Consider the following 15,411-nt stretch of genomic DNA (forward strand, 5'->3'; position numbering starts at 1 on the left):
CGGTACCGCTGCAGCCCTTGCCCTGCGGTGTGATTACAAAGGTCGACATGGCAAAGTGGGGGAGAGTGAAAATGACAGCACAGAGGTGGGAAGCAGCTTGGCCGAGGTCCCACAGCAGGTCGGGGGCAGAGCTAAGATTAAAATCCGGATCTGCAGTGCTCTATGCACCAGACACCTGCCCCCCCACTAAACTTCGGTGAGCAGCTTGAGTGCCAAAGCGCTGCAAGGCTACAGCTCAGCTGGCAGCGTTACCACGCACGCCCGGCCCAGCGCACGCAACAGTTGCTCACGTTCCTGTACAGCGGTGGGGCGCACCTGGGGGCGTGTGAGCAGCGCCGCCCAGTTCTCCGGGCGGGGGAGGGGGAGGCAAAGGAAAAACTACACGTCCAAGTGGAACTGGCTGGGGCGGCAGGACAGCAGAGTGTAGCACTGGCATGCCCCCGGACACTGACTTTTGCTACACCACCTGCATTGGTGGACAGGCACTCACCCTCCCATCCCTAGGCTTAGTGTAATTCACTGCATGACAGCCCCCTCCCCCGCCTCGCTCTGGGTGCATCTACACTTGCATTCCTCTTGGAAGAGGCATGCAAATGAAGGAAATTAAAATGCAAATGAGGTGCCGATTTACCTATCTGGCACCTCATTTGCATATTCTTTTGAAAGCGCTGCTTTTGAAAGAAAAGCATTGTAGACCGCTCATTCGAAAGGAAACCCCATCTTCAAAGGAATCCTTCCTGTTAAAGAAAGGGAAGGCTTTTTTTTTGAAGATGGGGTTTACTTTCGAAAGAGCAGTGTCTACATGGGGTTTCTTCTTTCAAAAGAAGAATATGCAAATGAGATGCCAAATATGTAAATCAGCACCTCATTTGCATGTTTGAGTTCCCTCATTTGCATACATCTCAAAAGAGGAATGCAAGTGTAGACACACCCTCTGTGTGTGGGGTGATGTCTATATCGAATATTGGGTTCGGTGCTGCCGTTCAGTGAATGATTTTTGACAGGGTGCCCCCTCTGGGTGCAGCCAGGCTAAAGGTGCAGCCCCACAGTACACCTGGCGAAGGGGTCAGTGCCGATGGGAGAAAGCTCTCAGGGGTAATACAGCGCTCCTCCGCTGGCAGAGTACTGTCTACAGCAGCACTCAGGGCTTGTAACTTTCATCCCTCGGGGGGGGTGGCTTATTCCCAGCCTCCAGCAACAGCAGTTGGAGAAGGTTGGAGAGCTGTGCTCCATACTGAAGCCCCAGAGAGTGAGCCGGGTAGCAGGGCAGCGGCTCTGGCTCTCTTAGCTTTGCTGCTTGGTGAGCGGAAGGGTGCCCAGCACCCTGTTCCTTGCAAGCGCTTCCCAACCTTTTTTAGACAGGCTCATTTTGACAGTTCAAGAACACTTCGTAACTGGAGGCAATTCAAAACGAGGGGGTGGGGGGACTGGAGGTTTCCCCCTGGGAAAACACCCCCCCCCCCCTGCCATCCCCAGGCTGAAATCCCTCTCATCTAGGGCTACCAGATTTTTGGAAAACTTCTGTGGGCCAGGCAGCCTCACCCACGAGATCCCCAGCCAGGTCTTCCTGTCCTCCCTAAGATTTCCAAAAACCTGGGCAGGGGGTGGGGACCCTGGCAGCCCTGCAGCAGGGAGCTGGCTGGGGTGTGGAGCTCTGGGCAGCAGTGCCAGCCGTGGGATCCCCAGCAGGGAGGGTGAGGGGAACCATCGCTGAGAGCCGGCTAATGGCGACCCATGTTTGCGTCCTGACCCATAAGCTGGGAATCCCTGCATTACGGGACTTTTCACAGAGCCACTCCGGCAGGGCCTGGCCGGTGTTGGTGCCCAAGACGAATGCCTTGGTTGGCTGGCCCTTTTCACATGCTCTAGACTGGCACAGACTGTTTACGAGCAAGCGACTGATTCCTGCTGCTCCCTGGGGCCTGGCGCTGGGATGCACAGCGACACCCCAGGTGAGTTGCTCCGAAGGTTAGTTTTGATGATTAATGCCAATGCGGGGGGGATTGGTTGGATTTTTCAAAAGCTGTCGGCATTTCTTCGGCGCTTATCCCCTTAAAGCGAGTGCCTCGTTCGGTCTCTTGACCCTGCTGCCACACTGGCCCGTGGGAGGTCTTGGTGACAGGGCTGCCGGCCTCCCTGGGAGCTGCTGAGTTGGAACTGGGCCTGGCAGAGGTGCCAGCTCATGTTGTGCAAACAGGCAGGACGACACTGGATCACTGAGGTTAGCAGAGGAAGGCTGATTCACCCCACTGCCATCTGTGAAAAGGAGTGAGGAGCAATGCCCCGCCCTGAGGTCACGCAGAGACGCGGGTGTTGCAAGGGAAATGGTAGCCTGGGCTTGTAACATGCTGTCTCGGAAGGGCTGAGCTTACCAAGCCCCAGCCTCCCTCCCACGTACGGTAGGGCAACGGTCAGCTGCTGCGCCCGGCCAGGCTCTGCAGAGCCATCCCTGCAGTGGGATTCCCAGGCCCCCCCTGCGAGGGCCAGAGCCCAACTCTTGGGGAGTCTGGTGGCTGTTTAAAAGCTAACCCTTTGTGCCCCCTCAACAAAGCCCTCTCCTGAAGGGCGGGGGGGTGAGAGAGAGAGAGAGAGTGTGTGTGTGTGTGTGTGTGTATACACTCATATATACATACATCCACTGTGCAATTGGAAAACCCCAAGTCAGGCATATTGTGGTACCAGGTCCTATTAAATCAGCCCCCCAGCATGTGGACAGAGTTGTATTTGTTTGAGGGATCATGCACAATTTTGAAGTATTCTAAGAGAAGCTGGTGGCACTTTGTCTGGGTACCTAACACTTTCCAGTCTAAGACCCTGCTTTTGTTGCTGTGCCAAACGCTAACCGTTCGTGCTGACATTTACCACTTGTCTGTTTCAGCATGAATATTTTTGGAAACTTTCAGCTAAAATGATTCATCCAGGGCTGAGAACAAGCTTAGGGCCAAAAATACAGGGCTTTGCCCACATTAGAATAAGTCAGGCACTCGAAAGTTGGGAACCGCCAGAGTAAATATTACCCTCCGGTTCCCTTGTGCGGAGGCGCTCAGTTACTCTCCCGAAGGGCATTCTCACCCACGCTTGTTTGCAGGCCGTACAGTGCAGAGGAGGGGTGCTCTTCTGGGGATGGCTCGGGCTGTCCGGTGAAGGCAGCTGCTGGCTCTGGGTGGGTTGCAGAAGCTGGACGCCGTGGTGGTGAGATGGAACGGTAGGGCAAGAAAGCAGTCTGCTACATCAGACAGCCTGCCGCTGCTTTGGAGGCCAGGGGGTCTGTCCCTTTCTCTGCCACAAAAGCTCTCGCTGGGTGGGGCCGAGCAACTCAATGGCACAAACCTTCTCTCTTCTCTTCTCTGCGCACTTCCCAGGGGCCTGCCTCGCGCTCCTGGGGCATTACTGCAGAAGAGCAGCGCCTGCTCAGCAGCAGCTGATGCCCCCCGGCACTGCGTGTGGGCCACGGGCCATGCTATTGAACACGAGCTGTGCGGTAAAGCCAGACCCTCCAGGCTGTGGCTGGAGCACCCAGATAAACAGAAATTTCCAACCCTCATTTCTCCCTGTACCCCACTTAAAATAACAGCTCCCTCCCTGTCCCCAGGAGCGTCGTGACGGTGGATGCACTAAGGCTCGTGAAGCCCTCCAGTGCTATTGTCACAAGAGCCCCTATGGAAATGTAATAGCTGTTTTCAGAGCAGAGGGTGCAGGCCTGTAGCAAGCACCCCCGCCCCCGGCCGCTCTAAGCTGTTCCAGCCAGCAAAGTCCAATTCAGCCTGTTACACAAAATTGCATGTAAAAGGCATCAGAGTTTAAGATGAAATACATGTAACGCCAACAGATGCAGGTTACCAGCCCCAGGGATAGAACCTGCCAGCACAGGGTCAAAAGCCCAGTAGGCTACCAGGTGAGCTAAAGGTCAGCTGGTTCTCAGATGAGGCTGCAGAGAAGAGACTTCACTCACCCCAGATGCGGTCTCAGTGCCTCCGGGTACTACACATGGTTTAGGCCAAACAAAATGTTCCCTGGGGCCCCTGCCTGGTAAAAATGGACCAGCTGTTAAAGGGCAAAAGCCAGTGCTGGAAAGCCTGCCTACTTGGTGGACAAAATAATGAGGGAAGGGGCCCAGCCAACCCACAAGTGAGGCTCTAAGCACTTGAGGCCAAAGCAGGTATATAGACTCCTACCTGAGCACCCTTCCCAGCTGCCAGCCAGTTGTGCCCAACTGCACCAGCCAGTTTCCACTCCAGCCTGGGCTAGCCTGAGAGGTACCACCGGAGCATTCCCAGTCCCAGTCCCATGTGTCCCTTTCCTTCCCCAATGCATGTGCCTTTCCTGGACCTCTCTTCCTTGCCTTTTGCCTAGCGAGTCTGACCTGGCTGGACCTAGGTACCTACTCTGCAAATGGCCGTGAATGTGCCAGCAGAGAGGCAGCTGAAAGCAATGTCCTAATGTAGGATGGACATTTCTGAGGCAGGTTATGGTTTGTGCTAAAGACCCCCTGTTCGGTTCCTAAAGTCTGGAGCAGGCCTCTAATCCAATATTACAGAAACCCACTCAGCATGAGTGGTGCGGTACCTCGCTGGGCCCCGTCTCTCCCGCATAAGACCCAGCGCTGTGCATAATAAACCCTCCTGCTTGCTTCATAAACGGTGTCCAGCCTTTGTTCCAACACCTAAGCAGCCTCAGGCTGGGCCTTGGCGTGGCAGAAAAGCCCTGGCTGGGCCAGTCTTTTGCCAGCACTGAGCGTGGGCACCAGAGCACGAGAGGCAGTGGGATTTCTGGCTCTGCTGCTCTCTTCTTCTTGTCCCTTTGCTGGGTGTTTGACTCCTGTGGCCTTCAGAGTGGCAGGGTCATACTTCACTACCACCAGCAGCTGCCCAGCTCTACTGAACCGCTGCAACACGCAAAGGGAGCAGGCGCTACTCCTGCCGTGACAGCTGCGTGGCCACATCGCACTTGCCGGGCTTTCGCCGCACTTCCTTTTCTGGATCTTTAATAGGCGGTGCTTGGCTGATGCCTGTGTGGGACTAAGCAGGCTGAGGTCTGTGCACTCAGTGGCCACCCACCTGTGACAGAGTCACGCTGCCACCTCTGCCTCTCTGGGCCCATTCATGCCCTGGAAAGTGACCCCGCAGTCCTGGCGTGGAATGAGGTAGAACACAACGTCCACCATGCAGCTGAGCTTGGGGAACCCCACAGGAAGATGTCCCGAGTGTGTCTTCTGGAGCGGGTGGGGGGTGGTCTTTGCCCACTCAGGTGGTAGCAGCTACTCCCCAGCACCCAGGGGAGCTGTGACCCTGGGCATTGGCAAGGTGTTTTAAAGATTTTGCAGGCCCCCACTTCAGCTGTGCTGGGCACTGCCCGAGGCAGGGCTGTGGGGCACTGGAATGGGAGCTGAGCGCTCAGATCAGGCAGCTTTGCAAAGCTGCACTGTATTCCCCTGTTCTCTGAAGCCCAGCAGGGCCAAGCCCTGGGGAGAAGGGGCGGCTCATTGTTGGGAGCTGGCTGCCGCTCGGGGTTTGCTGTTGCTTTGCCCGGCACTGCCAGTTGGGTGATGCCTTCCCTGGCTACATTCAGGGCTCGGGCAGGCCACACTCGTTGCAGGGAGCCTCGCGTCAGAGCGAAACCAGACTCAACGGCTTCCTGCTAGAGCCGTGAAGGGCATGAAAGAGGAGTGAGAAACCACAGCCATCGCCCTATGACTTGTCCCCAGCACTGAACGGGCCGTGATTGCTCAGGAGAGCACCTTGTGCTGCAGCCTCCAAGCAGCGCAGCTGGGACTCGCTAAGCACAAGTGAGACAGGAAACCTCTGAGGGCCTGGCACGCCGGCTCCCACCACTGCCAGAGTGGATCAGGCACTGGGAGGACATGGACTCCTTGCAGGAGTGAAGGGGAGCAACCAGCCCTTTCACTGTCGTCCTTTTGCTGGGGGCTGGCGAAGGCCCACTGCCCTCCCCTCGCCTGCGTAGAACCCACCCACCTGCTGAGCAGCATCCGCGGGCTTATCAGGTAGCACCATGTATTTTCAGGGCAGTGGCTACACCTCACAACACCCCTGTGAGGTAGGTAGGGAACAAGACCTTCCTAGGTGGGAAGCTGAGTACCTGCGACATGCACCAGGTCGCAAGAGCCTGCGTCAGAGCTGGGACTGGTGCGCAGAGCTCCTGGCGTCCAGCCCTGTACCCTTCAGTCACTCCGCCTGCTACTTGACTCAGAATGTGCCGGCCCTGGCAGACAGCCTCTTGTGCTGACACAGAGAACTTTGTTTCTCACTATGAGCCCACACGTCTCTGACTAAGCTCAGCTTGACCCAGTCCCGTCTTCCCCAGCCCTGAACCAGCTCTCCACATCAGGGTAGACTTGCCCCTGGGCCAGCTGGGGATATCTAGTGCAGATGGTGCAGAACCGTTCCCACCAGTCTGTGTAGAGTTTCACTCCATACCTCTGCCGCCACTGGAAGAAGGCCTGGTAGCGGCTGGCACTCATGGTCTTCAGGAAGCCGGCCAGCTCCCTCATGGAGCTGAAGTCCTCCACGTGGATGAACGAGTCTGCAGGGATGAACTTTTCGTAGTTGGCTCGGGGGGGGCCCAACACCACTGGCACAGTGCCAGCCAGCAGCGCATTCCGCCACAGCTTCTCCGTGATGTAGTCCCGGTGGATGGAGTTCTCAAAGGCCAGGTAGAACTTGTACTTGGAGGTGGTCGGCAAAAGGCAGTCCGGGCACAGCGGCTGCTGGTTCGCTTTCCCATACACATCGATGCGGAGGTGCTGGGACAGCTCTCTGTAGACCTGTGCTCTTTTCTGAGTCTGGTGGTAGTTACTGATGACCCAGGACACCAAGCCAGTTTTGTTTGGAATGTCTACGCTGGCTGAGGGGTGGGGCACCAGCTCCCCGTAGGGCATGAAGATGTCTGAGTCTTGTCTGTACGTCATGACCCAGTTGAAGGTTCGGTTCCAGCCAGCCGGTGCCTTTGTGTTGGTGGGGGACTCTAAGGTGACCCACACCCAGTTTTGCCCAGGTGGCCTCCTTTCTGTTGGGAGTCTCACCTTGCCCTCCTGCAGCTCCCGGTGGTGGAACACCACCACATCTGCCTGGTTAAAGAGCGTGCGGTCCCTTGTCAGCTGGCAGCTCTGGCTCCTGTTGCAGTCTGCGCATACCCCAGTGCTGTGGTTTGTTGTGTCATGGAAGGGCCAGTGCCAGACCAAGATTGTCAGGGGTTTGTGGTGCCCCAGGGCTCTGCCAGGGATCTCTAATTGGTAGCTGAGAAAATTCAGGTTCCAGAGAATGACTGCAAATATTGTTGCACTGGCCAAAGCCTTCAACATAAGCAAGGAGCAAATGCGCATCTTCAGTAATACCTCACATTGCACTTGTGGTGCCCAGCTGCTGGGTGGGTGGAGTTGCTGGCAGAATTTCTGCTTCATGAACAGTGAGTCCAGTCCCTGGAAGAAAAAAAGACAGATGGTGCAAATCAGACTCCAGAGTGTAACAGTGCACCTTCAGCATCCTCATTCCCGGGTCTGAGCGTGTTGGTGGGTTGGGAGAAAGTCCAAGGGCACCCAGGGAACTAGCAGATGGAAGAAGTGCTGATGGCACTCGCCAGACTGAGGTCCTTGTTTATGGAGCTGCGGGAGGTGGGTTATGGGACTCTTGCTGCCATGAGGTGCTCTGGCCCAGAGCTGCCCAAAGGGTTTGCCGTCCTTCTACAACGTTTTGGGGATTACATTTCACCTGGGCTGCAAAGCTGGAAGAGGCAAGCACTTCCTAGCTGCAGCAGCATCTGGTGCAGCTGCGACTAGCCAGCCTCAGACCCCAGTACCTGGGGTGGAGAGGGGTCACTCTTCAGCACCCGGGACGGGCAGCTTGAGCCCTAGGAGAGCAACAGCCCAAAGATGGGTGGCTCGTTGTTCGTTATGCTCACGGTCTGACAGCAGAAGGGGATGTGGTCACAGGCTGGAAGGTTGTTAGTTAGTTATGGTGGTTATCACTAGTGCCCCAAGAGGTGTCTAGCAGAGCCAGGGCTTCTTGCCGTTTATTTCCAGCTGCAGAGCCCAGAGCCCTGCTTGAGAGCCCCCAGCAGCTGGACACAAACAGACACATGTGTAAAGCCCATGTTGTAGTCTCCTGACATAAAAGAACGGCCAGGCCGGGTCAGGCCACAAGTGCAACTAGCCCAGGGTCCTGTCTCCTGACAGTGGCCAATGCTACGTGCCCAGGGGGACTGAAGAGAGCAGGCAGTCGTCACGTGACCCCTCCCCATGGGTCCATTCTCAGCGTCTGACAAAAGGAGGCTGGGGACGTCCTCCCTGCCCATTGGGGTGACCCTGTATGGCTCTGCTGATGTGTGTGAGCTTTGCTCCAGATTATTTAACCTCATCTCTGGGTCATTCCTCAGGCACCCGCCCCAGCACTGACCGGGCTGCAGCGGGGAGTAATCCTGGCTGCACCACTCACATACAGTCACCCTGGCTATCTCTAAGCATTTTATGGGGGGGGATTGGGGGGAGGGGGGATTGTTGTCCCTGAGTTACAGGAGGAAAATGGAAGCATGGAGAGAGGAAGCAGCTTGTCTACGGTCAGGCAGAGAGCAGAAAGCCGGGGACCAGACCCTGGGTTTCTTGGGGCCATTTCCAGACAGCGTCCCCATAGAATCACAGAACACTAGAACTGGAAGGGACCTTGAGAGGTCACTGAGCCCAGTCCCCTGCCCTCTTGGCAGGACCAAGCACCGTCTAGACCATCCCCGACAGATGTCTATCTAACCTGCTCTTAAATATCTCCAGCGATGGAGATTCCACAAGCTCCCCAGGCAATTTATTCCAGTGTTTGACCACCCTGACAGTTAGGACCTTTTTCCTAACGTCCAACCTAAACCTCCCTTGCTGCAGTTTAAGCTCCAGGTCCTGTCCTCAGGGGCCAAGGAGAACAATTTTTCTCCTTCCCATTTGTAAACCTCTTTTAGGTCCTTGAAAACTGCTGTCCTGTCCCCTCCCAGCCTTCTCTTTTCTAAGCTAAACAAGCCCAGTTCTTTCAGTCTACCTCATAGTCTCTAGACCTTTAATCAATCTTGTTGCTCTTCTCTGGACCTTCAATTTCTCCACTTCTTTCTTGATATGCGGTGCCCAGAACTGGACAAAATACTCCAGCTGAGGCCTAACCAGCGCAGAGTAGAGCGGGAGAACGACTTCTCGTGGCTTGTTCACAACACGCCTGTTAATGCATCCCAGAATCATGTTTTGCTTTTTTTGCAACAGCATCACACTGTTGACTCATATTCGCTTGTGGTAATTAACCTTGTAAATAACTCTTATTTTGTTCTTCCTAACTTAACCAGATTTATTAACTGTAGCTTTGGCTACCAGTTGTCTGAGTAGAGCAGAAGAATGACTTCCCATGCCTTGCTCAAAACACTTCCGTTAATACATCCTAGAATCATGTTTGCTTTTTTTGCAACAGCATCACACTGTTGACTCATGTTTAGCTTGTGGTCCACTATAACCCCTAGATCCCTTTCTGCCATACTCCTTCCTAGACAGTCTCTCCCCATTCTGTATGTGTGAAACTGATTGTTCCTTCCGAAGTGGAGCACTTTGCATTTGGCCTTATTAAACTTCATCCTGTTTCCCTCAGCCCATTTCTCCAATTTGTCCAGAGCAATTTGAGTTCTGACCCTACCCTCCACAGCAATGGCAACACCTCTCAGCTTGGTATCAGCTGCAGACTTACTAAGCGTACTCTATGCCAGCATCTAAATCGTTGATGAAGATAGTGAATAGAATTGGTCCCAGCACAGATCCTGCAGAGCCCCACTTGTTGTACCCTTCCAGCACGACTGTGAACCACTAATAACTACATTTCCTATAACACCTGCACCAACGCTGGATATTGTGGCTGTCTCCTGCAACACCCCCTGGCCCCAACACACACGGAGTGGCCTCCTGGACTCATATATGTGTCCCAAACACCCAGCTTCCTGCCCTGACCTCCTACCCCCAGTCTCCTGCCCTGGTTCCTGAACCCCCCACCTCCTCAGCCCCCTGCCCGACTCACGCCGTAGTAATGTGCTAGATACACTATAACACAAGTGGGTAGATTCTGGTACAGGTACACTCCCTCTTGGGGTGACCTTTGTTTTATATGTAACCCTAATGTCAATGGATCTTAGGCTCCTAAATCACGTAGGAGGCATATGAATTTTTACTTTTATTGTCTGTCTGAGCTGCTCAAACACTGATTTAAAAAAACCCTATAGTCAGGTTCACGTTCTTCCCCCTCCCTCTGGAGAAAGGCGGCTTGTGCCTCTACCCGCCCTGACCTCCCTTTCGGCCTCTCTTCTCTCTAGCCAAGTTACAGAAACACTGACGTACCTGGAGAGTGGGGAAGCTCTGCCTCTTTGACCCCTCTTTGTGGAGTGACTGGTAGATGAGGAGGCCTCCACAGCCCAGTCAAGGCAGCATTGGTCCCTATAGACCAGTCTCTGGTGCTGGGTTAAGTTACATTTTCAAGAGCAGGCCCCGGGGCATTGCCTCTGGGGACCAGCTCTGCTGGTCGGCGAGTTTCACCCCCTGCCCTTTACGGGTGTCAGCTCAAGCCCTTACTCAGTACTCTACTTACTCAGGCAGCGAGTGAGGCAGCGCCTGGCCCAGGGATCACACTTTGGTCCGAGAAGGTTTAGCTTGTGCTCAATCAAAACAAAAAAGCAGTAATGTAGCACTTCAAAGACTAACACAATAATTCATTAGGTGATGAGCTTTTGTGGGGCAGACCCACTCCTGCAGCTCATAGCCTTACCAGAACAGACTCGATATAGTACAACTTGTACTTGGAGGTGCAGGAAGGGCCCCTAAGCGCTAAAGCCACCTCCTAGAGGCGTGGCAGAACTGTATATTGCAAACTCAGCCCTGCCTGGAGCTCTCTGCTTAGAGATTCCTTCTCTCCAGGGCCAGGGGCCGGTTTCTCCCAGCCACGTGCTTCTTTTTATAGGTGGGACTTGCTGGACACTGAGTAATGCGTCTGGATTCTAACAGCTGCTGGAAAGCCGAGTGGGTGGAAAGCTCACTACTGATCCAGAAATGTGCTCGTCACTCAGGAGCTGCAGGACTGCCTGCTTGTGTGTTCAAGCACAGCCAAGTGAGGTCCCCGCCTGCTGGGCTGCGAGGTCTGGGTTTGCTCTGGTGACATCACCCTGTGTAAGGGGCACTGCTCAGTGTGTGCGGGCACTGCCGCAGCGAGCTCTAGGCGCTGTCCTTCGGGAACTCGGGGTGCAGCTCCCCTGGCTTGAAGGGGTGTCCATCCCAGCTGTGGCTCAGCGGCTCTCAGCAGCCCCGCTGCACAAATCGGTCCCGCGTCCCTGCTGGGTTTGCTGCCCAGCTCTTTAAAATCCCCAGCGCGCTGTTTAATCCTAGTCCAAAACATGCCAGCGTCACCCGCCCGATGGCCACGTCCCTGGCTGCCGCCTTAGCCCTGGCTGCCAGCAGCGGCTGGAGCTCGCTGACTTACCCGCTGCTCGGATCAGAAGGCGCCTGGCGTCCCAGACGGTTTTTCCTTCTCCCGCCCGTGTCTGGGTAGCGCTGAAGGAACCCACCCAGCTGAGGGCCGGCAGCAGCTGGGATCACTCTAGAGCTTCTCCTTTTCTGCGGTTGCACCATGTCCTCTTCCTCCACAGCCCCGCTTGCCGCTGTCAGCTGCGTCCTGGCGGGGCTGGCTCACGGCTCCCACCGGCTCTGCTTTCGCTGCCCTCGGCGAGAGGCCGGCTCCACAGACCCAGCTGGCCAGGCGAGTGAGGCTGGAGGAGTCAGCCGGCGGTGTTCCGCCATCTCCAGCCCTCCCTTGGTCTGGGTACTGCCCGGGGGGGAGATCCGGGCACTGGGCCCGTCCTCGCTGTTGCCACACTCGGTCGCGCTCGCTCCGCTCCACTCCCCTCCCCCTCCCTCGCCTCCACCCCCACTCAGTAAAAAAAGTTGTGGTTCCTTTTTTCTCCCTGTGTGTTTTCTCCGTCTCTCACCTCCTGCCTGCCCGGCCGGTGCGAACTGGGCACGTCCCCAGGCAAGGTTGCCACCGCCCCAGCGAGCTTGTCTCCCCAGCAGCTGCGGTCAGTGGAAGCTGATGACCGCCTGCCCCTCTGCAAATCCCTTCCTCTCCCCACTCATCCTCGGCCACTACTCTCAGCAGCCTGCCTGGCAGGAGCGCTCATTGGGCACAGGGGGATAACCCCTTGGGGCCTGTCTCCTAAGGAAGCAGAAGCCGACACAACCTTTTCTAATTCCTTGGCCCGTCCTCGTTTGGACCCTGTCGCCTCGTCCAGCGCCAGCTTGTGTGTAGCAGGGCCGGGGCCGGGGCCGGGCAAGGCACCAGCGCGGGGGGCCATGGGCTCTGTCGTGCCAGTGGACGGAGGTGCTCTGCCCCGCGCGGTAACTCTGCCAGTGGCACAGGAACAACAGTGCCTCCCGTGGGGGGGTATCACAACAGCCACCGCCTGCGGCACTCCTGGTGGGAAACCGCGGTGAGCTGGGGTTCCGCCCCGACGCCCCTCCCGCCATCTCCCCCGCAGTGCCTGACCTGAGGGAGATTTGGGGCTGAGCTCAGCTCCACCTGTGTTCTGAGTAGTGTGGGCTCCGGGGGCGACTGAATGCTAAACGTCTGTACCTAGCCCTTTTCTTCTGGCAGCCGCCAAGCCCTTAAACCAGTGTGGCCTTAGCCCCATTTCAGAGCTGGGGCAACTGAGACCAGAGGCGAGAAGTGACTTGCCCACGGTCATCCGGCAGAGCTGATAACTGACTCCAGCTCAGCTGAGTCCCAGTCCGGTGCTCTGGCCACTAGGCTGCACTACCTCTAAAGCTGCTCCATCCCTGCCTGCCGTAGGATGGAGATGGTGGGGATTGCCCGGCAGACCTGGGGCTTGCTTAGACATGACTCCGTCGAGTCGAAAGGACAAATGGGAACAGCTGGGCTGTCCTCCTGCATGACGTAGGCCAGGGAGCTGCCTGGAACAGAGCGTATAGAAACACGCCTGCTCTTAATTTAAGAAGAGAGGGGAAGGCGAATCCCCGCCAGCCCTCAGGAAATTGTTCCAGTGGCTACGGAGCACCTGCTGGCCTCAGGAGCGCGGGGCCCTGGTATGTTGGGTTTGGAGTCTGGGAGGTTTTTGATTGTTTATGGAACCATCAAACCTTTCAACGATGCTGGAGGAGATTTCACAATAACCTTTAGCACTGGGGTGCCCATGTGTCCCATTTTGGCTGGGACGGTCCCATAGCACAGGCATTAGGAAGACTTACTTTAACAAACAGGCTAACTGGCCCGTATTCACACCCCCTGCTGAGCTGCCCTTCCCACAGGCCAGAGCAGCTACAGCTGCAGGTGGCAGGTGTTGTTGGAGGAGTATGAGTAGCACATACTGACAGGCCAGGCAGCAGCAGGAGATGGAGCCAGTAGGGGCTGTGCCATAGGTAAGGCAGGGGATGGGGGGGGGGGCTCTTTGTGTCCCCCAGTGCTCTTTAAGATTTTTAAGGGGACCTGATGCCCCAGGCAGCTGCCCCTCCAGCCAGGGAGCCCCCCCCCCGCCCACAACATCAGGCAGGGCTGCAGCCCTGTTCCCAGTATCATCCAGCTTGGGGAGAAGCCAGGAGCTGCACCCACAGGGCTATAGCCCTATCCCTGGCACCCACAGCTTGGGGAGAAGCTGGGAGCCACACCCATGGGGCTGCAGCCCTGTTCCTGGCACCACGGAGGTTGGGGCAGACAGGGAACACCCCACCCACAGAGTGGTAGCTCCCATAGAGCAAACACCCCTGGAGCTTGGGCGCTCCCCTGCTGCAGGCGGGCAGCGAGCTCCCAGCACCCTTCAGTGTGGGGCAGCTGTGGAGAAGCCCTCCCCCTGCCTCTCTGGGGCAGGAGCCCCATTGTGTCCCATGGCTTGGGGCAGCCCCCCAGCAGCCAGCCCCCTTCTCTACCAGGCTGCATTCCTAGTGCCCTATGGCTGGGGAGCCACCCCCACAGGCCTGCACGCTGCAGCTTTCATCCCCAGGGCCCTCTGCCCCCACTGGGAAGGGGCAGCCCCTATGCCCACAGCCACCACTGCAGGGCTGGAGCCCCCCTGGCCAGTGCCCCACTGCAGGGCAACAGCTGGGAGCGGCAAGGCTTAATCCTTCATTCCCCACGAGAACCTCTGAAACCCATGGGGCAGAGTCAGGTCCAGATTAACCGCCGGTGGGCCCCGGATTTATGCGCAGTGGGGTCTCATGCAGGGCCAAGAGGCCGGCCCTGCTAAAGAGCAGTGACCCTTGACTCGTCAATGTCTATTTTAATTCTTTTACCTATTATTAGTTATAAAAACGCCGTGTGTCTTTTTAATGGGCGTGCCGTAAACAGTGCTGTTTTGAACGTTTGTACGGCCTGGGTCTGGTTAGTTTCACTGAACTCGCTGAAGTGTCCTGTGTGTGGCATAGGGAAATACAGGTGCCCTATTTAGAACTCACATTCTGTTTTGCTTTTAACCACCGATTTGTTTTTTCAACCAGCCAACCATCCTGAGAGCCCACCTGGGGGAGGCTGCAAATGGGCCAGGGTTTGGGTGAGGCGCTGGGTTTCGTCGTAGCAGTGGCATACAATGGGTGCAAAGCTTCCCACGGGCAGCGCCTGGTTTTCGTCTCGAAGGAAGAGGTTTGGGCAAACACTGTGGGTGCACAGTTGGTTTTCTGCCTGAGCGGTGGGGCTCCTGCGTGGCCTGAGGGAAGGGGGTCGCAAACCATTAAAACAATGGGAAAAGCTGAGGGCCCACTTTAACCACCGGCTTATTACCACTGTGTGGCCAGGGCAGGGCCTCCCACCTCCCTTAGCAGCAGCTCCCTGCATGGGGCTTCCTCAGAAAGCTGGGGCCTCGCCCCAGGGTGCCTGCCCAGCTCAGCATGGCCCAGGCTCGCAGGCTCCAGCCCAAGTTCTGGTCCAGAGCCACCAGGCCCATGCAGGTGCAAGCTGGCAGCCCCTTGCTCGGAGCCAGCGGCCATGTGCTGTCACAATCTGACTGCAAACAGGATGCCAGGCTCGCTCCAGACCCCAGTGAGTCATCTTGAAACTGCCACTGGCTCACACTGTTCCTGGCAGTGGCTTCGCCTGCCCAGCCCTATCCCAGCTGCCCCATAGAGAAAGGATGGATAGCAGCTGTGTGCCACCCAGAGGGGCAGGATCTCTGCTCCCCCACCAGTCAGTCCCCACAGACCTCTGACCATCCCAGCCACTCCTATTCCCAATCGGGCCATTCGTCCAGGCTCCATGGCATTGTTTGTATCACAATAGCAGTGGGGGAGCGAGCCCTGTTGTGCCAGGTGCTGTGCAAACACACAGCAGAGCCAGCCCCTGCTGCAAGGAGCTCTCACTCTCACCAGACCAAAGGTTGGGAGGGGAAACTGAGGCACATAGC

At 56.6% G+C, this 15,411-nt stretch overlaps 1 protein-coding gene across 3 annotated transcripts; it reads right to left on the bottom strand.

Moving 5' to 3' along the window:
* Positions 1-6,005: 6,005 nt before the first annotated feature.
* FUT7 (fucosyltransferase 7) lies at positions 6,006-11,802 on the bottom strand. Of its 3 annotated transcripts, none has more exons than XM_075015342.1 (2): positions 11,493-11,802; positions 6,006-7,435 (listed from the first exon to the last, which is right to left on the bottom strand). In XM_075015342.1, the coding sequence occupies exon 2, from the start codon at positions 7,415-7,417 to the stop codon at positions 6,293-6,295; it is 1,125 nt and encodes a 374-aa protein (XP_074871443.1). In that variant the 5' UTR covers positions 7,418-7,435; positions 11,493-11,802; the 3' UTR covers positions 6,006-6,292. The 3 variants fall into 3 exon arrangements, with proteins under 3 accessions (XP_074871443.1, XP_074871444.1, XP_074871445.1); XM_075015343.1 differs by having other exon boundaries at positions 10,608-11,802; XM_075015344.1 differs by lacking the exon at positions 11,493-11,802 and adding an exon at positions 9,033-9,169.
* Between the last annotated feature and the right edge of the window lie 3,609 nt (positions 11,803-15,411).

Source organism: Carettochelys insculpta, chromosome 21 (assembly GCF_033958435.1).
Source record: "Carettochelys insculpta isolate YL-2023 chromosome 21, ASM3395843v1, whole genome shotgun sequence".
Taxonomy (NCBI): Eukaryota; Metazoa; Chordata; order Testudines; family Carettochelyidae; genus Carettochelys; species Carettochelys insculpta.

Bases quoted from the DNA above. Each gene is read 5' to 3' on its own strand.
- FUT7 (XM_075015342.1), bottom strand. From the start codon at position 7,417: ATGAAGCAGAAATTCTGCCAGCAACTCCACCCACCCAGCAGCTGGGCA.